We start from the raw sequence: 22178 nt of genomic DNA, 5'->3' as shown, positions 1-22178 counted from the left end.
GTGTTCCCACCCATCTCTGAGCAAAATGCTGCAGAAGTAGTTGCAACCCAGAGAGTTAGTTCACCAGGACACAAAAGCTGGGGATGCATCTCCACAGATGTAATAAGCCCATCCTTTGTGGCCGGGTGTCCCATTCCATGTTGCCCATTCCTTCTCTGATTCCCCATCCAGCTCTTTGCTTTTTATGACTGTTATGACTGGTAAATACCAACACGGTCATGCCTAGGAGAAATACTACTTTGAACTGCTGTAATGTGTGTTGTGATTTACGAGGATGTACACAATGACTGGGAAGTCAGGCCTGTGGTGTTCGTTGAAGCCTCTTCCTTAAGGCTGCAACCTAAGCCAGCAAGGTCTGCTTTCCAAGAGTGTTATCTCTTGCAAGGGTAATAAAGTTGCCATTTTAGGAAATGAAACCAACACTTCATTTGATTTATTGGGGTATTGGTGAGTGTAACTTGAATGACGAACATAGCCTGTCTGGAAAATAAGGCTTCTCTGCAGCATGAAAACATTTGTAAGTGAAATGTTCACCCTGTAACGGTTCCTTACAGCAGTTTGGGGCAACTGCTGACAGTAACCTTCTTCCTTATGGTGTGGAGGGCCACTTCCACTGGTTCAAAGAACATTTGGTTAGTGGAGTCATCCCCGTGGGTACAATTGCAGAACTGTAAGAAGGAACTTGATGAGACCGAAACAGAAATATTTTCCATTCAAATATGCATGTTGCACTGAATTCAGCTGGGGTTAGTATCTACGCAACTCAGCCTGGTCCATTGAGTGCCAAAATCCCAAAGGCCTCTGCAGCTGACAGGGCCCTCATTTTAATCTTTTCAGAACTCTTAACAGATGCTGACAGGGGCAGGGCTAGGAGGCTGTAGCCCTTGCCATATTCCCTCCTCCCCAGTTCCTCTAAGCTTCTGCCCCTGCCATGGGGTACAGAGGCATTCTGGGAAAATAAGATGGTGGCTACTGCAGCAAATGAGACCACTGTTTATCCTCCCAGTGCCAGTGTCTTGAAAGAAAATGGGGAAAGTTGAACTAGGTGTGTCAGGGCTGATGCTTCCCCTTCCCAGCTATTGTCCTGATGCCAAGTGGAGGCAAAAGGAGTTAGCACAACTATAATGACCTCCGCTCCCCAGTAAGCTCACTGGGAAGTGAGCTGCCCTGGGGTGCTGGGATGGTACTTTCTAGGGTGGGGGCAAAGGCACCTGGCACAGGGCCCCCTCTCACCTATCACCAGGCCTGAGTACACAAGAGTTTCTGAATAAACAAACATAGAATTGTGCTCTATGTGCTATAAAGTGTTCCCTAATTTTAGCATCTTATACAGTTCACATGGACTTAAAAATAACATCCATCAAAAAAGAATCAACGTGTGATGAGATGGGCAGCTGCGTATCTCTTTTGCAAAGGGACCCAGCAGCCCCTTTCTTGACAGTGCAGAATGCAAGGCTGTAGCCTTCAAGCACTTTGTGCACAGGGACATAACATCCCAGTAAGACATAAAATCAGCTGTTCTTTGTTCTGCTTGCCAGCAGAGAGAGGAAATCTGCTTCTCCGGGATTTCCCCATCAGGAAGCAATAACTTGCCTAAAGAAGCAGTGATTTCCTTACAAGGTGGAAAGCATACAAAGGAGTTTAGATTACTTGTAAGCAGTGTGCCGTAGGAGCTGCTGACTCACACCAGAGAAGATGCTTCTAGTCATTGCCTTCTGTGCATAACGAAGTCCAAATTCAGGCATGTCTGTAAAATCTTTGGAGATGACCTTGCCTTAAGTTGCCTTCTGGCCAAGGGGCCTTCCTAGGCAGTGAAGAATAGGGCAAGTGGGAGCCCTAGTCTTACTCACTTGAGAATATCCTGCCAAGCTCCCTGGCTTGCATCCAGAAAAATAGGAGCAGTGGCTGGCCAACACAGCAGCGTCCAATGTACACGTTTTGAACAAGCCTTTGGAGCAGGTGGCATCTTCTGAACTCCAGGTGGTTGTACATGACATTGGCTATTTATTGCTGTTCTGGGTTTTGGACTGGTTTGGGGGCATAAACTGCCTTGGCCACTCTGGGGGGTTAACTTGTGTTATGGAATGGAAGGGCAAGTGCACAGCTTTTGAAACTATCAAGTACGGTCTTTGTATGGACCATCTTGACACGAGCAGGCTTTTCCTCCCTCTCCTTTCCAGCAGACTCAGAGGAAAACTTTGAAGCACAGTCCTTTACTAGAGCTTTACACATCACAAAATAGCACAAACTGATGTAAAGTTTGCTTTGAGAAGCGTGCAGATTCAATGAAGAGCTGAATCCAAACTGATACATCCCCTCCTTCCCTCGCTTTCAGAAAGCATCCTGGCTCCGTGCTCAGGGTGGCTTCTGCTGCTTGAGAGATAGAAGGTGGGAAGGGTCAGCATTTCTCAGTGGGTCCAATCGCTTTGCCTGTCATGTCCACTGCATCAAAGAACTCCTCCTCCATCACCACCTTCCAGGCTCTGCAGTGTTTCCCTCCATTTCCAAGGTGGGCTGGTTCTCACACTCTGCCTGAGAATCTTTCCTAGGAAACCTTGAGACTTGCAAGCCCTCTGCACCCCCTGGCCCTCCTCTTCCTCCTCCTTAGGATCAGGTGAATCTACCTAAGCAGACTGTAATCTGCAAGAGCTGAGCCTCCCCTCTACGTAACTATCCAAGAGGAGACTTGGAGGCATGGAGTTACGATGGTTCTCCTCTTTTGTGCAAAGAAGCGGCCAGATGGTGGTATTGAAGGCCTTTGGGTTGCCTCAAGTTCCCCTCCTGCTCCCCAATGTTTTTAACATCTCTGTGATGGGAGATGTCTGTATGCTTTTTAGTCATGCCAGATTCCATTTTTAAAAGCTCTTCTGAGTGTTGACATCTATATCCACTGGAAGAAGTCATCCAAAGCATGCAGATGATATGCAGCTCTACCTCTCTTTTCCATCTTCTAGTCACAGGGAAACAATGGAAATCTTAACCTGGAAGGCAAACACGGCACAGCTTAATCTGGGTAAGATAGAAGTACCATGGTTTGGGAAGCCTGCTGATCTGGATCGCAGTTGTGAACCCTGCTGACATGGATTTGTGGCAGGTCTTGCACAAAGTTGCACACCTTCTACACTGCCAAATAGACAGTTTTGGGGTTCTCCACATGCTATCTATGGAAGCACATAAGCTATAAGCACCATTTACCAGTTGAAGCTGGTTTGTCAACTGTAACTCCATGTATACATGTATCAGTCTAACATAATAGACTGAGGGTGGATATGAAGTACTCTTCACATACTTGAAAGGTCATCACACAGAGGAAGGCCAGGATCTCTTCTGGATCATCCCAGAGTGCAGAATATCGAATAACAGGCTCAAGTTATAGGGAGCCAGATTCTGGCTGGATGTCAGGAAGAACTTCCTGGCAGTCTGAGCAGTATGGCAATGGAACCAATTGCCAAAGGAGGTGGTGGGCTCTCCCATTCTGGAGGCATCCAAGATGCAACTGGACAGCCAACTGAGAGGAATGCTTTAACCAGGAGTCCTGCACTAGGCAGGGGGATGGACCCAGTGGCCCTCTAGCTCCTTCCATCTGTACTATTCTATGATTCTGCAAACGTGTGTGCCTGCCGTTAGAGGTGGTTCATAAGCCTGAAGTGGTACAGAATGCAGCTCCTTGGAAGCTTGCTTATTTATTTTATTGCATTTATTACATTTTTGTACCATGCAGTAGCTCAAAGTCTCTCTTATGGGAGTCAGATTTTCAGAGTGTTCATCAATACCATGCAAGTTCCATTAGTGATTTTTTCCAGTAGTTTAAAACATTGCCCATAACCTTTAATGGCATGAGCAATGGGGGAGCAGAATGTTTGGGAAACGGCCTGGACCCATTTAACCTGCTAAGGCCCTAGGATTGGTCTTGGAGGCCCTGCTGACTGGCCAGTCATCAAACTCAATCAAATGGGCGAATACCAGAGAAAGGACACTTTTTAGTGGTGATCCCAAACTTTTGGAACTTTCTCTTTTAATTCCACATATTAAAAGATGGATGGGGTGGGGTTTAAAATGTTTTATAACACTCTAATCCTATTGTAATCCACTCTGGGAAGGTTATGCCCTGAAAGCAGGTCAGAAAGTTTTTAATTAACAATTGATTAATCTCCCAAAACAACATCAGCAGCGGTTTTCCCCATCTATTCCGAGGTTTCACATTTTAGTTGAGCTTCTCAATCTGTAAATGCAATTGGTTGCTGAATTAATTGCCCAAAAATCACCAGGCAGCATTTTGAAGAATTATTTTTAAAAGGGTTTCTGCACTCCTCTGGGGAGGTTGTCATCATCTTTTCTAGCAGTGCTCTTGTGTCTTGTTGAGCTGCTCTGTAGACAGAGTTCCACCTCTGCAAGGTGAAGAAGGACTGGAGAAAGCTTCACCTGTTGGATTTCTGCTTAGTTGTCATACAGACATGGGGGCACTGCCAGAAAAAAAAAGTTGGCATCCCTACCTCAGGAATCATGTGGTAGAGAATTGGTGAAAGAGAACTGAAAGATGTGCATATGACAGGTTTGCCAAATATAGCTTTTTCCTTTACAAAGAAGTTTTATTCATACCTTCTCTTGTAGTTTTGTCTTATGGTTCTCTTTTCATCCTATAGTTTTCCATTATTGCAGCCATAAAATGGACCTGTTGTAAGGGCTCTTTTGTCAGACTGTATCCCATGACAGACGAAGTGCCAACCTCTTGCCTGGCTTTATCTAAATGTTACAATTTATACAAGCTTCATTTCATTTACCAGGCACAGATATTTAGAGACAAAATCTAAGGCACCCCAATTGTGGAGCATCTTGCCACTGGAGATTTGTCGGGCTACTATCTTACTGAGTGTTAGGGGCCTGACAAAAACTTTTTTTTTTTTTGATGCACCTAATGATGCTACTTAGAGCATCTCTATTGATGGCACTGGTTTTAATTTCTTAATTGTATTGCCAGGTCAAGACCTTTTTATTTAACCAATATTTTAAAGTTAGTTAATTTTAATGCTATATTTATTTATGTAATTCATTTTAACTACATTATTTTGTACTGCCTATTTATTTATTTATTTATTTATTTAGGATTGGTAGGTTTTAATGTTTGTAAACCACCCAGAGAGCCCTCTGGGCTACTAGGGTGGTATATAAATGCAAATAATAAATAAATAAAATAAATAAATATTTTTGCCTGATTATATATATTGTGTTTTATCTTGTTTATTTATTATAATCTTGTAACTGTATTATTTCTTTAATGCTATTATTAAAGAAATACACTTCTATTGTAATGGCTGCCCAGACAGCAAGATGCTAACAGGTGACATTTATAGAAATTTAAGAAATAATAAAATAAAATAATTTTTTCTTGCAGACTTTCCAACAAAAAACAGATAACTCTCTGCTTTGGAAGGGCAAATTGTTTCCACCCCATTTGTGATATTTCTGTGCTACCAAAACCACAATGGGTTTTACTTCCCCAATCCCTTTTTAGTCCCCTACTTTTCCCTTTTAATAGCTGGCTTCTGGTTTTCATTTCTTTTAAAATCTTTAAAAGGTTCTTTAGGTTGTATGTTATTTTAGCAGATGTTGTGACCTGCCCAGAGAAGAGATGCCAAAAAGGGTATCAATATTTTAAGAAAATACATACAGGCCAGCTCATGCATGCATGTTCCTTCTTAGTCAGGAATGAAGTAGAGCTGCAATTAGTCGTGACTAATGCAGTGATGCTGTTAAACAAAGCAGGCTCATTTCACCAGAAGCTCAACTTCTGAATAAGTTTACAAAGATTCAAGCCAGAGTAGCCAGTAAGTCAGCCAGATGTCTTCCTCCTTGGCCAAGGTTCCAAGCATTTCTCAGATCTTGTGGTGTCCCGAAAGGGTTGTGCAAATGAACACCAGTTCCAGCAGGCCTTAGGCTTTCACTGTGGAGTGAGGATAACTTTCCCTTGCGCTGTTTCTCCTCCTGCAGCGACAGCAATGGACCACATTTAGAAGAACGCTTTGATGGGCTGCCTTCCAATTTGGGCCACAGTGCAAGAGGCTCCCCCTCCTGAGATGGGAGGATGTGTGCTGCCACTCCTCCGGCACTGTTGCCCTGTTCCCCTTGCCATCCCTTGCTCTGAGATGACGCCTGTCCTCAGGATGAGGCACTGTAGAGGAACCGGCCCTGATGGCTACCAAAGCAGGCAGACTCCAGCACAGCACAGGTGGCTGCTCTTAGGGGCCTTGCATTTGCTATTGTGGGAGGACAGGTCCACTGAGACAGCAGAGGGCCTTCGTTGTCGCAGGAAGGGATACACAATTTGCCACCTCTCCCCTTCTGTTGCTTGAGATGGGGAAGGGTTCTCGTGTTCCTGGCATAGCGAGTATCTTGTGAGGGTCGATTATGCAGTTATGAGTACCTTGGAACTAGCGTTGTTTCCTCGTCTCAGAGACCTTGCTGAGGGTCTAATTTTAGTCAGAGAGTAAATCTATCAATGGGACATGACCTTTGGCCGTTTTCAACAGGCCATTCAGCATGCATGACACAACTTTGGCTGTGCTGATCCATCAAGAAGGGAAACTTCTTTCATAAAATAGACGGTATTTGGTTCAAGTCTTTCCCAGCATGCAGGCTTAGTGTCCTTTGCCATATGAATGAGCCATCAGAGATCAGACATCACAGAAAGTACTTCCACACCATCTCACATCACCTTAACCACAGTATCTTCCAGCAGATGCATTCAGCGTGCAAGTGATCAAGAGAGGAAAAAGCTGCTGATGCGCGCATGTGTTTATCAGCCCTAGATCCTTTTTCTGTGGGACCGATGTCCTTCAGATATGGTAGTGCTAATTGAAGTGTTCATAATCTGCAATGTTGCAAAGTGATTTTGCAGTGTCCTGACTGAAATGTTTGTCTTCTAGGCAACAGAGATTTTAATGTAAATGATCCTTTGGAATTCAAATCACACCAGTGGTTTGGCGCATCAGTGAGATCTAAAGATGATAAAATTTTGGTAAGCCTTCATGTTTAATATTTTTAACACACCACCACCTTCACCATCTGTACCAGCCTTCCACAACCTGGAGGCCTCCTGGAATCCCAAACAGCAGCATTCCACATGATAACATTCTGTGGCAGGTCCCACATCTTGTATTTAAGTGCTGTTGAAATGTGCTCTCCTAAACACAATGGAGTAAATCGCCTGTCAGCATGGTAGATGTACCTTTCCTAGCTTTGCAACTAGATCCATATCACCGTGAATGGCCAAGAGGAACTATTGACAGTTCCTTTTCAATTCTGCAACAACAGCAAAGTTGTATGAGAGGCCTAGAAGATACATCGAGTGCTTCTATGATCTGGGGGGTAGAAAGGATGAATCAACAATTGGAGACTTCTAGCTCGAATCAAGCCCTCTGATCCATGATTCCTCTGATTTGCCCATATAAAACCTTTTTATTTAAGCGGTATTTTAAAAATTAATAGTTTTAATGGTTTTTGCAGTTGCTTTTGTTTTGTTTTGTTTTGTTTTGATTTAATCTGATTTATTTGATGTCTATTTATTGTTCTACACAGTACTATTGTTTTAATTGTTACTGGATGTTATTAGATGCTTTTAAATTGTTCTTTTAAATTGCTGTAAGCCATCCTGAGATATTTATATAAAGGACAGCATACAAAATTTTAAATAAATACATAATAAATATGAAGGTTGTAGAAGTGAATAGTCTTTGATGGTGACCCATGTTGAGGCCCTGGTCCATCATCCTTGGCTTGCTCTTTCTATAAAACATTTTGCAGGCCAGGCATACAGAGTGTCGTCTGTACAGAAATGCGTGTCTGCCATCACAGGCTGAACCCATTGTTTCTTATTCTGGGTTGCTGACATCAGTACTGTTGACTGAGGACATAAAAGTCACCCTCTAGAAGCACAGAGGCCCTCCAGCCACACTGCCCACACAGGCGCTCTTTCCTAAATTTGCTTGCAGCACTTGAGAGCTGAAATGCCTAGATGTTCAGCTGAGTGCCGGGTGTGGCAGATGCCGACACAGCCATGGAGATGGAGGGGAGGGACAGAAAATGGCTCAGTGAGAATCACTAGGAATTGAACTAGGGTATTATTTAAAAAAAACACCCAAGCAAATAAACCTAGCCCAATTACTAAAATCTAGCCCCACCAAAAGCTGGCCAAAGTACATGATTTATGAAATCTTTCACCAAGCTAAGCTTTGCAGAAGATGCAAACAAAGCAAAACGTCTTTTTTCTTTTTTCAGAGTTGTCTGATACCTGCTGGTAAAATACGGGCATTGTGTCTCCTCTTTCTTGTTGATGTTTTTCCCTCAGGGCTGAAGTGCTGGCCTTTCTAAAGAGCTTTCTAAATGCTGACATTTTGCCTCATTTCCAGGCATGTGCCCCGTTGTATCACTGGAGAACTCTACAGAAAGCTGAGAGGGAACCTGTGGGAACATGTTATCTTCATGTCGGGTCTAAAACAGTTGAATACGCTCCCTGCAGGTCAAGTATGTAGAGAATGTCTCGCTGCTGTAATTACAGTTCTGAGTCTGTTTTCTGTGTGCCGGCCCATGTTATACGTAACTGGTAGGGATGCGTCTTTTATCCTGCTTTCCTCCCTCATCCCTGCTTGTGTTTGTTCTTCCCCTCCCAGCCCCTCCACCCCAACATTGAGAGAAGATAGAATCATCTCTCAATCACTACTTCTGATTCTAGGTTTCACAGCGGATAGAAAAATCCAGATTTGCTAGAGAACTGAAGACAGTGGTGATAACAGGGATATCTTAAATTATTTTATTTTTTCATGTGGGGTTACTGTGATGGGAGTATTTCAGTTCATTAGGAAGACCCAGGGCCAAATCACAGGTGACATTAAATGGGCATGGTGGCATTGAGCATGTCTTTCAAAATTGCAGAAGCTGTTTTAGGCAATGCGAGGACGTTCTTGCTGCATTTCGCAGTGGGAGGACTGTGCTTGGGGTGCCAGCAGCATGCTGGCCAGCCCAGCTGGGTGTGGAGGACCAGCCCTGGTGGTCCATAAGACAGAAGGAGTCCAAGAGAAGGTAGAAAGGTTGGTGGGAATGGAAGGATGGGGTGGAGTAGGCAAAGAGGACCTGGAGCAGGTGAGGAACAAAGCAGCAGGAACCAGGGGACATTCTACGAGGAGTAAAAATCAGGAGAAGGAAAGTGAAGGCCACTGAGCAGTAAGAGTGAGGTACAAATGGGACACAGCAGTGAAGGGAGAGTCCTCCTGGAGAAGTGGGGTCTTTTTCCATCACCGGAAGCTGAGGAATAAAGGAGTGTTGACAACTCCAGAGAGATACCTCCTTTGGACGTGGAGGTCCTTACAACGGTGCTGCTTCACCTGTGTCCGCGTGCAGTGAGGTGCGAGTCATGCGATGGTGGGACCTGGACTCCAGGTGGACCTCATGAAAAGCGATCAGTGGAAACTCAGAAAAAGCGGGGCCACTGTTCTCTTTGCCAAGAAAGGGCACGTTCTTGTGTGCATAGGTCTCGGGGGTGGGGGGAGTTGGTATTCAGCCCCAGTGTTGCTGGCTGCCCATTGATGCCTTAAAGGTAGCTTTTTAAGCATTCTCAATGGTAATGATGGAGCTAGGTTTTTTCCTTTTTTTAAACATTAGGGTGTGTGCAAAGAAATACCCGCAGGGGCCCATACAGAAACATGGCATAGAGAGGGAATTAACCTTTTAATCTCATACCAGGGACCCAAGGAAAGTTACTCCCCCAAGCCACTGTTTAGCTTTAATGCAAGAGTGGGCAACTGTGGGAGGTTCAGGACTCATTTTCACCTTTCCCACCCAGGTGGAAGTCCACGGAGCATGTTGTGCTCTGTGGGATGGACCCCGGAAAAGTTTTTTAAAAGGCAAAAAAAAAGCAGGCCGGCCACTAAAATTCTGTGACAGACCATTCCAGAGTGTTGCAGTACACCCCAAGGCACGACTGTAGCCTATTTCCCAGCCAAATTTAACTCTTGGTATTTGGTTGCTAGTGAAAGTGCCATTCTTTGTATTCCTTAAGAAGAAAAGATGGTTGGCTGCAGGCTGCCCTGGGAGGTGGGAGCTGCATCTTGCCCACGACCGCTTTCATAGAGAGGGAGCTGGGTGTTGAGACCAGCCAACCCCAAAGTGGCACTTTCCAGCTGTTTTGGACTGGAGCGGATAGAAGTTGATATCCAAAACCTCGGGAGGGTACCAGGTTGGGGAAGCCTGGCTGAGATGTTCCCTCCCAAAAAACAAATTTCTTCTTGCAAGTTTCAAAGCTAGCAGGTCATAGAAAAGTAGGAGGCTACAAACATCTTCCTTGAAACACATGCTACACAGGAGCTTATGCTGCCCTGTGCTTCAGGGATGGCTAAAGCGAACAGCAGCTGGTCGTGCTGCTTGGCTCCCAGAGTTGGGAAAGAAGCAGCAACTTGTTTGCTCTGTATCCTGCTTGTTCGGCCAAAACCCCTGTGACTTTTCCAGGTAATGCAGGGCCCTTATTCCAACTGAGCTGGAACCACAAGGTGAACTGTGGCCGATTTTGTAAAACTAATCCAGTAAATCCAAATTATTTGTGAATGGGAACAGACCCATTTTCCCATCTCTAATGGGCTCAAAAGAAGTCAGAGGTCCATTTTGGACCTTTTGAACAATTGTCCTGTTCCTCCACTCTTTGTTTATCCAGCAAACGCAAGAGAGTGGGAGCGCATTCCAAAATCATTCCCCAGGATCAAAGGGACATAAAAATGCACTAAGTGAAATGAACATTTCATTGTAGTGAGCGATAACGATAAGAGACTGTTGGCATTTCTCTTGTAAAGCTCTGTATTCAGAGGATTAACCACATCATAAAAAGCCTCCTTGAGCTCAACTCTTGGCATGCGAGGGATCAGCTCTGGAATCCCTGTTCCTTTTCCTCTTTTAAAGACAAACGATATCTTAATGCTGTGTGTCGAACGCTGATCTGTAAATATAGAAATAGAAAAGAAAAAGAACATATACTTGCCATTCTAAAGATTTTCCACTGGCTTATTTTAAAACAGGCAATATTTTTAAATCAGTGGTGTCACTTTCTTAGAGTTGGCTGCAATTAAAAAAATAAAACAAAATCTTCTGTTCTCACCAGCAGAACATCCATTTTGGTCAGACCTGTAGAACATAAAACACTGAAAGCTGTGTGAAGGTCACTGGCTGAGAGGGAACCTCATAAACATGTTTATGCTTCCAGATGAAGACTTCTAAAGCAGGAGGCTTGTCAAGCACCTAGCAGGCCAGAACACGTGGCTTGCAGGCCATGCTCTTCTTGGCAGGTCAAAGATTATGAAAGGCTGCCATCACTGTTTCAAGGCCCATAACCTTGTAGAACTGACATGAAGTTAGGCCAAGTCCTTGAGGTGTTGAACCCTGCACTTCAAGGGCATATTTCCGCACAAAAAATGCTCTTGGGAGTCCACGTTCCAGTAGTAGGTGAGGGTGAAGACAAAAGGGGTAGGAGCCAAAAATACCAGCATGTTTGAGCTTACAGGTCTTAATGCCAGTGACAAGTCACAGGGGAGACATTTTATTCTTTTAGAATTGAGAAAAGCTGTGCAAAAGCTGGGGAAATATCACATGTTCAGTGGTTGGTTGGAGAAGAGGGTTAGTGCTACGTGGGGAACCCCAGAAGACTAGACTGGGACTTCAGAAGGACTGAATTTGGCCCCTGAGCTGAGGATTATATCCTTGCTACATGTTGTATGTAAAGAGGGTAATAAATCCATTTCTGTGCTGTGCCTCTTCAGATTACAGGTAGCTGCAACTGCATTCACTTCCATATCAATATTTTTAATTACTGTTTTTAAAAGATCCTTGTGAGTAGAACACGGGCACTTCATGGAGAAGCCTGGAGCAAATTGCAGACCTCTGCTCCCTTGCAGGGACACTGGGAAAGTAGAGCAGAAACAGCCAAGTGTTTTGCCAAAAGGCAGAAAAAGCGGCCAGGGGCAGGACCTTCATGCCTGTAAATTAGGTTCAACATGGGCTATAACCCAGGGTAGTGCTGCTTGTGAAAGATTTCTGAAGAATGTGGCAGCTGTGTTCCTCAAAGGCATTTTCGTGAAGTAAAGTGACTTCTGGTATTGCGGTGAAAGGACTAAAGTTGGCATCCCCCCGCCACCCCTTCTATCTTGCCAGTTCTCTCCTCTCATCCCTTGTATGAAACTTCTCTTCTGAAAGTGGGAATGTTCAGAGCTTGCTGCAATATTCCCAGATCAGTAATCTGGGTATGCTGACAAGGTCTGAAAGAGGACTTCCTTTATGAAACCCCTCCCCCCAATTGCTTGTAAGGGAGCCTAAGGCAGAAGGGGAAGCCCTTTCTAGCCTTCCCGTTCAGCAGCACCACGTACCTTAAGCTTGAATTAATGCATTCAGACATTTTATAGGCTACCTTTCGGAGGCAGAGCTCCTCCAGTGCAGTATACAACAATAGAAGAAACAGAAAATAGTCATTCCGGTAATAAAAGCAGCAAAAGTTCTATGAAACAGCCAACTCAATTGCAGCTATAACCCACTCAGAAAAATGCAATCAGAAAGGCCAGAGGAAAGGAGCTGGTCTTCAGGGCCCTCTTAAAAGCCTTCAGAGATGGGACCTTGTGCGTTCCTGATGGCCGCTTCTCCCAGAGCTGCAATTGCTCCCACCAAAGGGTTCTGTACTGTTCCTCTGGAATTTGCGATGTACATCCTTACATTCAACTCTTTCCCATTTGTCTTGTTCCCACAGCTGACAATGATGCTGAAGGACAGGGCTTTTGTCAAGGTGGATTCAGCATCGACTTTACCCAGGTACAGGAGCGGTTCTTGTGTCTCTCCTTTTTTCAGCACTCGACAGCAAAAGAAGGAAGCGTCTATAGAAAGCAAAATCCGTTCAGGCATGCCTGTCGAGTTCTAATCATTCTTGTTGCCTTAAATGTAGTTCTGGAAGTCTCTGCCAGGCTGAATTAATTTATTCTGTTCAGAATTTCAAAGGCATGAGCCAACTGAGCCAGGAAAGAAATTAATAAAAAGGAGACCTCATCTCTTCTACAGTGTCAATCCTCCTACAGAATTGTTAAAAACTCTGCTTTAACCATTTCAATGTGCTTTTGTCTTTTAGTAAGCCTGCTTAATGTAAATTTAAAATTCAGGCACCAAAAAGAAGTCTATTGTTTGTAGTTGTTTGACAGCCACAAGAGGTGCATGTTCTTAAGGGTGTGAGCTAAGGATGCATTGTATGTATGCAAAAGTGATTACCAGATACTGGTTGCAGCTATTGCCATTGCCCCTTACCTGAGCCCTTCTCGGGATTATTAGAATAGGTGACTGTCAGGGTCACTGTGCTGGAGCTGATGGCTTTGTGACTTGATCCAGCAAGGCGATGGATCAATTAATGTCACTATATACACAGAGACCCACAAACAGTGCACCAGGATGCATTTCTTGGCCCTGCTTCCCCAACTCCATGAGTTCAGTGTACAAATGGGTAAAGGATTTTCTCTTTGTTACAGAAATTACAAAATTTCTCTTGTTAAAGGAATGGTTAGCAATAATTATGCATGCTTATACAGTACATTAGAAAGACTGAAGTGCTTTAAATAAAATGGCTTTGTCTGAATCAACCAGCAAACCCCTGTTTACAATTAGGGGAATCATCCTGCTTAATGTCTGGGCTTACGATTTCCCCCTTTCCTCTCCTTCTTCAGTGCAGCATTGAGGAGTCTGGAAGCTTTTGCTTCCATTTTCAAATAACCACAACTTTCTGTGTTTTCCAAATCCAGGAAACTGTGATTAACCTTGGCTATCATTTGTTTAAATTGTGGGTTATGAAGCTGGTTTGTTTCAACAAAGTACAGTTAAGATTAACCACAGTTCAGGGCTCAGACACATGACTAAACTGCAGTTAATCACAAACGGAGGCAGAATGTTTGCATTTCCTTGTAGCTACAGCAAAGGAGGGCATGAGCCCTAGAGACTAGTTCCTGTTGTAATAAACAATCATTTATACTGTTCTCCAAATATACCCAGAATGTCCAAAATGAGAACTGCAGTTATTTTAAACTATAGTTTATGGAAACAAACTGTGATCAGAAAGCACAATTAAACCACATGTAAAACCAGACTTTGTAATCTGGTATCCTCCAGATTGCAGGTCCAACATCCCTTACCAGTGGTGATGCTGGCTGGGGTTGATAAAGATAAAAATGTCTGCTGGACTCCACAGTGTTCCAGATTTGTGAAAATTTGGGTTAAACTAACATCAGGCTGCTGGCCAACTCTGAGCTTTTAGAGGAGGAGGAGGACTGGGATTCTCCAACAAGCCCTACTCCCACAGGGAGCCTTGCTGGGTCTCCAAAGAACCCTTCCTTCCTGAGCTACCCAGTTTTTCTATCCAGTCTTTCAGCTATTCAGAGCACAGACCAGGTACCAGTAATGGAGTCATTGTTGGCTTCCAGAAGACTCTTTTTCTTATGCTCTACTCAGGAAGGAAGGTCTGCACTGAAGGGAGAAGTCCCAGCAGTATAGAGTGAGGAAGCACACACACCTGCAACTGCTTAAGCCCTGAATCTCCTCCCAGCCCTTTGCTGGGTGACCCATTCTCTTCCAACTCCTAAAGACAATTTGTTGGGTATAACAGCAGACCATGGTTAGTCTAATTCCACGGGGAAATGGTTCCAGTCTTTTCCTCCTGTATGAGCCGGAGGAGCACTGGGAACCTCCTGTACCTGAAACCTGAGCAGGTCCATTCTTATAACCTTACACTGTGGTCTGGTGTTACAGCCTATTAAGGTCTTTGCCTTAGCTGCAATCCTGTACTCACCTGGGAGTAAGTCCCATGCAATTTTGTGGGGCTTACCTCTGGCTAGATATGTATGGGATTTGCACTGCTAGCCATTCTTGCAGCCTCTGTGTAAGGTGACTGAGCCTTGCAGCCCCTACACTGTAGATAAAGGGCTGAGCTGGAAAGATTATAGCTTGTGTAAGGCAGCCTACTCGGTTCTTATCAGAGATAAGGTATGAATCATAGACTTCCTAGTACTCGGGTCAGTCTTGCAAGAGCTGTGCATTTTAACTATAAACTGAAAGCAGTTTTGCATGCATGTCAAATATTACATACAAAATGTAGTATTACAAACAATTTGCAAATCAAAGCAAACAACAACATATAAATGGAGTGAAGACCCGTAGCTCCTGACTTTCCTGAATACCATTCAGAAAAATTCTCTGCACAGGAAGTTCCATAAAATTGGGGTCATATTTGCCCTGAGCTCAGAAACAGTATGATATACAGAGTTGGAACTTGGAGTACCTCCTAGACTCTGATGCTTTCAGTAAGCAGAAAGACTTCTCCTGGGATATACATAGTTCTTACAACAAAGAACTTACTTCTTTCTCTCTGTTTCCAGGAGGATAGAGTACTGCTTGGAGGACCTGGAAGTTTTTATTGGCAAGGTGAGAAAAGGCATGTGGTTAGCGAAATAACAGTGTGATTCATGTTCTGATGTCCTTTTGGGGCCTAACAGCAAGTTAAGCAAAAACAATAACCTTTTCGTGATGATGCAAAACTTCAGAGTAGACAAGTGTCAAAGTGCCACTTAATGCCTTTCCCGTCTGCCATTTCTTCACTCCAGTTGCACCTATCAGCCCTTTCTCCTGCATGTGGTTCTTCACGCTCATAAAACTTTGTCTTTGCAAATATGGGGAAGCATCCTATGCTGCCTGCACACCTCCAGGACCCATTGCTAATGCACGGGGAGGTGCAGTTGCTAACACAACTCTCAGACGAGCAGAAACACTCATTTCTGGAACGGATCAAGTCAATGGAACGTGAAGAAGGGGGTTCCACTGACCCGTCCCGATTTTTGATTCAAAGTAGTAGGAATGGCGTTCCCTGTTAGGAACATAGGGCCTTGTTGGGTACCAGCCATGCATTCGGAATCCTGTAGGGAGGATGAAGTGATGAGTCGGGAAAGGTTCACTATTGATCCTGGCTGATTACCTGCTCAAACATTTAAAGCAGCACATTTGCTCATATCATGGAGCCTCAGCACAGCTGATGAAATGGATTCTAGCCTGTGAAAGCTTACACCATAATAATATGTCAGTCTTTACGGTGCCTCAAGACTTTGTTGTTTTTCTGCAACAGACTAGCATGGCTACCCGTCCAGATTCTTACTCTTCAGAAACTGAAACATCCCTGTATTTCTTTACACTCCAGAAACTGCCTTTACTTTAGTTCAAACTCTTTGAATCAGGGGCTTTAAAATAATTATAGGAAAATAATAAAAGAAGCCATATTGAATGGTTATCAGATGGCACTGCCCGTGTCGTGTCTCAGTTTGTCTTTCTCAAACAGTCTAAAAATATCCACTCAGAACTCTTGCCTATGTTTGTATGTCCTCTTCTCTTCTTCTCTTCAGGCCAACTAATTTCTGATCAAGTGGCTGAGATCGTGTCGAAGTACAACCCCAAAATCTATACTACCAAGTATGACAACCAGTTAGCAACGCGGTCGGCCAGTGCTGCTTTCGATGACAGCTACTTGGGTGGGTTGCTTTGAAAGTAAAACAGTAGCAATTTGTGTTCATGGTAAGATTAAATTTAGAGTTCTTCATCCCACCTCTGGTGACATCAGTTAATGCCTTTCAGTGCACTGTTTCTGAAAGCAACTGAACGGTCCTGCTACCTAACTGTAGTGGCCAAACTCACCACACCAGCATATAATGGGATCCCTAAAAGTTAATCCTCTTGCATGTCCCTAAGTGTTCTTGATAGTTCTCATTTTTTCTTAACTGTAGACACACAGGCATTTTTGATTATTGGGGTAGGCATTGGGACATGTACAGCATCAATGGTGCTCGCTTTGGCAGCACATGTACTAAAATTGGAGCAATACGGAGAAGATTCGTGTGTTCCCTGTACAAGAATAGGACTCACATTTCTGCCATGTTCCAGATGTTTGGGGGAGGGAACATTGTCCCATGGAAGAGCACCTGTTTTGCATGCTGAAGGCCTGAGATTAATTCCTTGGCATCTCCAGGTAGGGTTGGGAAACTCCTACTCAAATCATGTTGATACTCCATCAGCCAAGGTCTGTGGATAACTAGGATAGGTGGTCCAATGGTCTGATTCCTTATAAGGCCACTTCCTAACTGACCAACCATTTTTATGGTTGAACTTCCTTATCTTGCTTTCTAGAATGTGTTGGATAGAAAAGTTTGACCTGGCAGCCAAGTATTTCACTTCCAGCAGAGGGATGCAGGGTGAGATGGCATCCCTCTACTGGTGGCAACAAATTGTGTCAGCACCTCTTCCTCCTTCCCTCTCCCCCATAGCAGAAGTAAGATAGTAGGAATTGATTAAATACAAGCAGCCCGATGAACGCACCTGAACCAATGCTGAGAAATGCCTCTTGATATTTATTTAAGATTTCATGGTTTGTATGCACTGACAAATCCTGATGGACCTTTCCATGTTTGACAGGTTATTCGGTAACTGTGGGGGATTTCAATAATGATGGCACAGAAGGTATGGCTTGTTAATTCAAGAGTGATGGCTTTGGATTGGAAGGAAGCAGATTTGCAGAAATACTAGGCTGAATTACTAACTGTTAATTAGATTGGATTCCTGTAGTCCAGTTGTTTAGATTGCAGTGACCACGGATTTAGTGGTGTTGTGTGTCTAAACGGGTGCAGAATTGCAGCCTTCATGTGGATTCTTGCACCTCAACTCATGTTAGCTACCTTTCCATACTCACCATTGGTGTTACGAAAGTGTAACCATCAGATCAAATTTCTCCTAACTCTTTTATAAGAGATGGAGAGTGAAGCCTGTATATCCAGAATTACTGGAGTGGATTAGAAGCCTGGGTAGTGGAGTCGTCATAGTTAACTCACCCCAAATAAACATTTCTTCAGATGAAGGTCCCACTAAGGTTGGGATGTGCTTCCTGTTCCCTGTATGTAGAATTATGGATTTAGGATTTGGAGCCATGGCTGAATAAATTTGTGATGCTGCTGCCTTACCTGTTGGTGAGACCTGAAAATATACTAAAGCCACATTGATTTGATGATACTGGGGTGCCAGGATTGCTGCTTCCCTGTGTCAACACCAATAGCCCTAGGGGAAAGTGACAGATACAGATTGGGAATTTTTGATGGGATCCATCTGCTCCATGTGATTCCACTGTTGCACAATCAGAGTAATATGGAATCTGGCCCCGAGAAATGGTAATCGTACCTCGTGCCCCCATTAGGAGTTTGAGACTGTCCACCAGAAGAAGAGGGAAGTGGTGAAATGGATTCTCCCCTCCTGTAGCTCCCTTTACCTCCCAGATCTGCTCACACCCTTCTTCTGTTCCTCTGTCCGTGTCCTCTCCTATGCCCCCTTCTACATCTGCTCCTGAAAGTCCAGATTTCTGAAGAATGTTGGTTTCTGTCTGTACAAATCACTGAAGGCTACCATTTTTCTTTGTTTTTCAGATTTTGTGTCCGGTGTCCCAAGAGCAGCCAAAACATTAGGCCTGGTAGGGAACTTAATACTTAACATTCAGTATTAGTAGATATTGAAATATACTGAAATATACCACCACACAGACCTTAACTTATATCTCTGGTGCAGGTGTCCATTTATAATGGAAAAACCATGGCATCCATGTATAACTTCACAGGAGAACAGGTATGGTTTTCTCTGCATAAGAGGACAATGTTTTGTCTACGTATACATATATCAGATTTTTAGCAGACTAGGAAAGCCTGGCCATGAGCCATCTGAGCTAGAGGCGGGGAAGCAAATCCCGGGATCGTGGTCAATGCATGAGACTTTCCTAGGAGGTCAGGTGTCAGATGGTCAGAGGTCCTAGCTGAGCTGAAGGAAGCCGATCTCATCATCTCAGTCCTCCCTCTGGGTTTTCTCCTCACAGAAAGGCCACTCGTAGCAGCCGTTCCATCTGGTCTTCTCAAATTCATTCCTTTGTTTTATAGCCCATCTTTCTGCCCCAGACTGACACTCTAATAATAGTGACTGCATTTTTAAAGAAAACCTTAATTAAAATGTGGCATAAAAACAAACACCTTAAAAACACAAGAGAAGAAATGGATTGCAAACAATGAAACAGAAGTTTTGATTATTATAAAACAACTTCAGCTTAGATGCCGAAAAGCTCAATAAATAAGTCTTTGCCTCCTGGTGGAAGGACAATAGGAAGCGTGCCAGCCTTGCCTCGCCTCCCTCAGCAGGAAGTTTCCATTGCCACCAAACATGCCTCCCGCTGCAGTGACACCAAGAGGCTTCTGAGTATCCAGGGCCCTATCAGGCTGTTGCTGGCAAAACAGGAGGATGGACAGAGGCACCTCTCTGGTCTCCTTTGCTTTGTCCCCGCTAGATGGTCCTTGAGCCTGTGTAGTGGAGCATAAGTCTTCTCATGTGCCATGCTTTCCTCTCGCCTTTCCCCTGGCACCACAGCACTCCCTTGCAGGCCTGCCAAGTCTGTGTTGGCGTGGTTCTTTCTATGGTATTGGCAAGGGAGGGACCAGATTCCAAAGTTCCTCTTGTGAGGTCATAGCAGTGAGGTCCCATAGGATCACTCACACCATATCTTTATTTAATGCCACCTTTTCTATTTAATCTTGCTTCCCAGATGGCTGCATATTTTGGATATTCTGTAGCTGCCACAGATATCAATGGAGATCAGTAAGTTACGCTTTTTTTCCCATGCACTCTGGAAAGAGTTAGCTATTTTTTAACATTTTTTTCCCGAGGATGGAAATAGAATCTCTTAAAATCCAACTGAGAACCAATAAGCTGCATGTCTTTTTTATTTTTTGCTAGCTTGTTCTCTCAGGGACTCAGCAGAGCATCATACCTGAATTGCGTCACATAAATCTCCAAACATTTGCAGGCTTTACTTGTACTTGTCTCGTGAAGTCCTTCACAATAAAGCTTTGCATTGTATCCAGTGTTAGTCTTACTTAGAACAGACCCATGGAAATAGATGGCTCTTAAAGTAGATTAACACTGGATAAACCCATTGGATTTAGCCCTCTGTTTGCTTAGCTATTAATGCTAGAACAGCTTTGTCCAACCTGGCACACCCCCATCAGTGCCATGCACAACAACCTTCATCATCCTAGGCTGATGGAGAGGCCATTCTGACTAGGAGTGATGGGGGTTGTAGTGTGCCATATATGGAGGACATCAGGTTGGTAAGAGTTGTTGTAGGGTCTTCCAAGCACAGATCCCCTCACATCACCCGTTTCTCCCATCCAGCAAGGCATGCTTTTAGTTTTCCTTTTGCCCTTCCCACTCTGTCCCAGATAGTGCACAATGAGCAGGTGCACTTGAGTGACTGAAAAATAGCTCAAGTTATTGGAGACTGTAGTTGATTTTATCAGATGGCGTGAGGCATTCGCAGTGGAATCCTAATTACGTTTACTCAGAGGTAAATCCCACTTTCAGTGGGATGTACTATCGCCACAAGTTCAGTTTTGGATTGGGGCCTTACTTGTGTTCATGACTTGGTGATATCTTGAGTGGCCTGTGGGCACAGAAAGCAACTAGGGACCATTAGGCAGTATCCAAAAGCGCCCATCCCTGACCTAGGTCCCCACTGCCAACCACTCCCCTTCCACAAGCAGCCACCTACTGCTCATGCAGTGGAGATTTAGTGCTTCGGGGGGCAAGCCCTGCAATGAGTGGAAACACTCATGTCTAGAATGGGGCAGGTCAGCAGTGCTCCCTTATGCAAGCTTTGACCATTCCTGAAAAAACATTTCAGCTTGTGTTGGGTTGACCCTGAAAGTGCCAAATCTCCCATTTAGTGAATTCTGTAGACTTGCCACTGGATCCTGTCTATTGCTGGGAGCCCTGAGGACCACAGCAGTGCATGCTGGGACTTTCCTGCTCTCTCCCAGCTGCCCACAAAGCTATCCTTGAAGACCCCCCCGGTGGTACTCCATGAGACACAAGGAGATTCAAGCTTCCTTTACAAACACATATAGAGTATTTGTCATCCAAGCCTCTATAATCAATAAATAAGTGGATGTTCACTGTTGAATGGATATTATTAACATGCATAGCTCTGAGACATGTCCTTTTAATGTTCTAGTTGATGAAGTCTGTCTTCAGGCATAAAACAAAAGTTTTCTAAATAGTATGTATGACTCAGGCAAAGTTAGGCATTTATAAGTCACACAATCTTCAGTAGGAAAGCCAAGTGTATACTTAGCACCTCCATAGATCCCTATGGAACTTACACAGATAAATGTGACTGGATTTTGGCTCTCAGTGGTATAAGACACTGGTTCTGAAAGCAGGAGTATCGTACTCTCTCTCTCTTTCTCCTTTCAGTTACGTGGATTTGTTTATAGGAGCCCCACTTTTTATGGATCGTGGTTCTGATGGCAAACTTCTAGAAGTGGGCCAGGTATCTGTGTATTTTCAACAAACGTCTGGAGGCTTTCAGAGTCAGGTCATGAAGCTGACTGGCTTTGAAGTCTTTGCAAGATTCAGCAGTGCCATTGCACCTCTGGGGGATCTTGACCAGGATGGCTTCAATGGTAAAGCCTTAAGTCATTATTCTTACATTGATCTAATTACTTATCATTGTCACTGGGAATTTAAGCTTTTTAAGAGTGCAAATCTAGGCATGTTTTGATAGGGAAAATCTGTCCTTGGTTATTTTTTGACTGGAACTTAGGGCTCTGTTCAGACTGGATGCTTTTGTAAACAGAAGGACCTGGTCTAATCCAGCACAGCAACTGTTATGCCCCTTTGAGCACCAATTCTTGGTGGAATGAATGAATGAATGAATTTCTTAATTAAAGTTTCTTTTGTAATGCTGGTAGTCTTACCAACATTTTGATAAAACACATTGTATATAGCAAGGTATCATTGATTACAAATACAGAATGAGTAATGGGCTTGATGTATCTATAAAGACCCTTCTTTTTGATTTAAAGTCCTCTTAACTTTTAATTGACAGAGCTATTGCTGAAGCTCTTTAGATTTCAAATACAATTCTCTTTGAAGCAGATTGTATTTCCACAATATGTGCTCTACTTTTAAAAAGATGGTATTAAGTGGCCTTGAACTTTTTTGCTCCTTTCAACAGCACGGTTACAAACAGAGCCCCACACAGTCAGTGGAGAAAATCC

At 43.9% G+C, this 22178-nt stretch overlaps 1 protein-coding gene and 1 non-coding gene across 2 annotated transcripts in view; both read left to right on the top strand.

Annotated features, from left to right (window-relative positions):
• ITGAV (integrin subunit alpha V) overlaps positions 1 to 22178 on the top strand; it is a 71659-nt gene that overhangs the window by 22544 nt on the left and 26937 nt on the right. Inside the window, exons 3-12 of the mRNA XM_044445111.1 lie at positions 6924 to 7015; positions 8406 to 8520; positions 12773 to 12834; positions 15432 to 15477; positions 16446 to 16571; positions 17509 to 17553; positions 18507 to 18550; positions 18646 to 18702; positions 19664 to 19716; positions 21373 to 21581. Coding sequence (XP_044301046.1) covers positions 6924 to 7015; positions 8406 to 8520; positions 12773 to 12834; positions 15432 to 15477; positions 16446 to 16571; positions 17509 to 17553; positions 18507 to 18550; positions 18646 to 18702; positions 19664 to 19716; positions 21373 to 21581 — 849 coding nt within the window. The remainder of the gene's footprint in view (positions 1 to 6923; positions 7016 to 8405; positions 8521 to 12772; positions 12835 to 15431; positions 15478 to 16445; positions 16572 to 17508; positions 17554 to 18506; positions 18551 to 18645; positions 18703 to 19663; positions 19717 to 21372; positions 21582 to 22178) is intronic.
• LOC123030904 lies at positions 16880 to 16986 on the top strand. Its single transcript, XR_006416194.1, has one exon. It is a non-coding gene; the product is annotated as a U6 spliceosomal RNA (small nuclear RNA).

Source organism: Varanus komodoensis, unplaced genomic scaffold (genome assembly GCF_004798865.1).
Source record: "Varanus komodoensis strain SLA01 unplaced genomic scaffold, ASM479886v1 scaffold47, whole genome shotgun sequence".
NCBI lineage: Eukaryota > Metazoa > Chordata > Lepidosauria > Squamata > Varanidae > Varanus > Varanus komodoensis.
The sequence above is the reverse complement of the archived record's forward strand: the minus strand, read 5'-3'. Positions and strand labels throughout refer to the sequence as shown.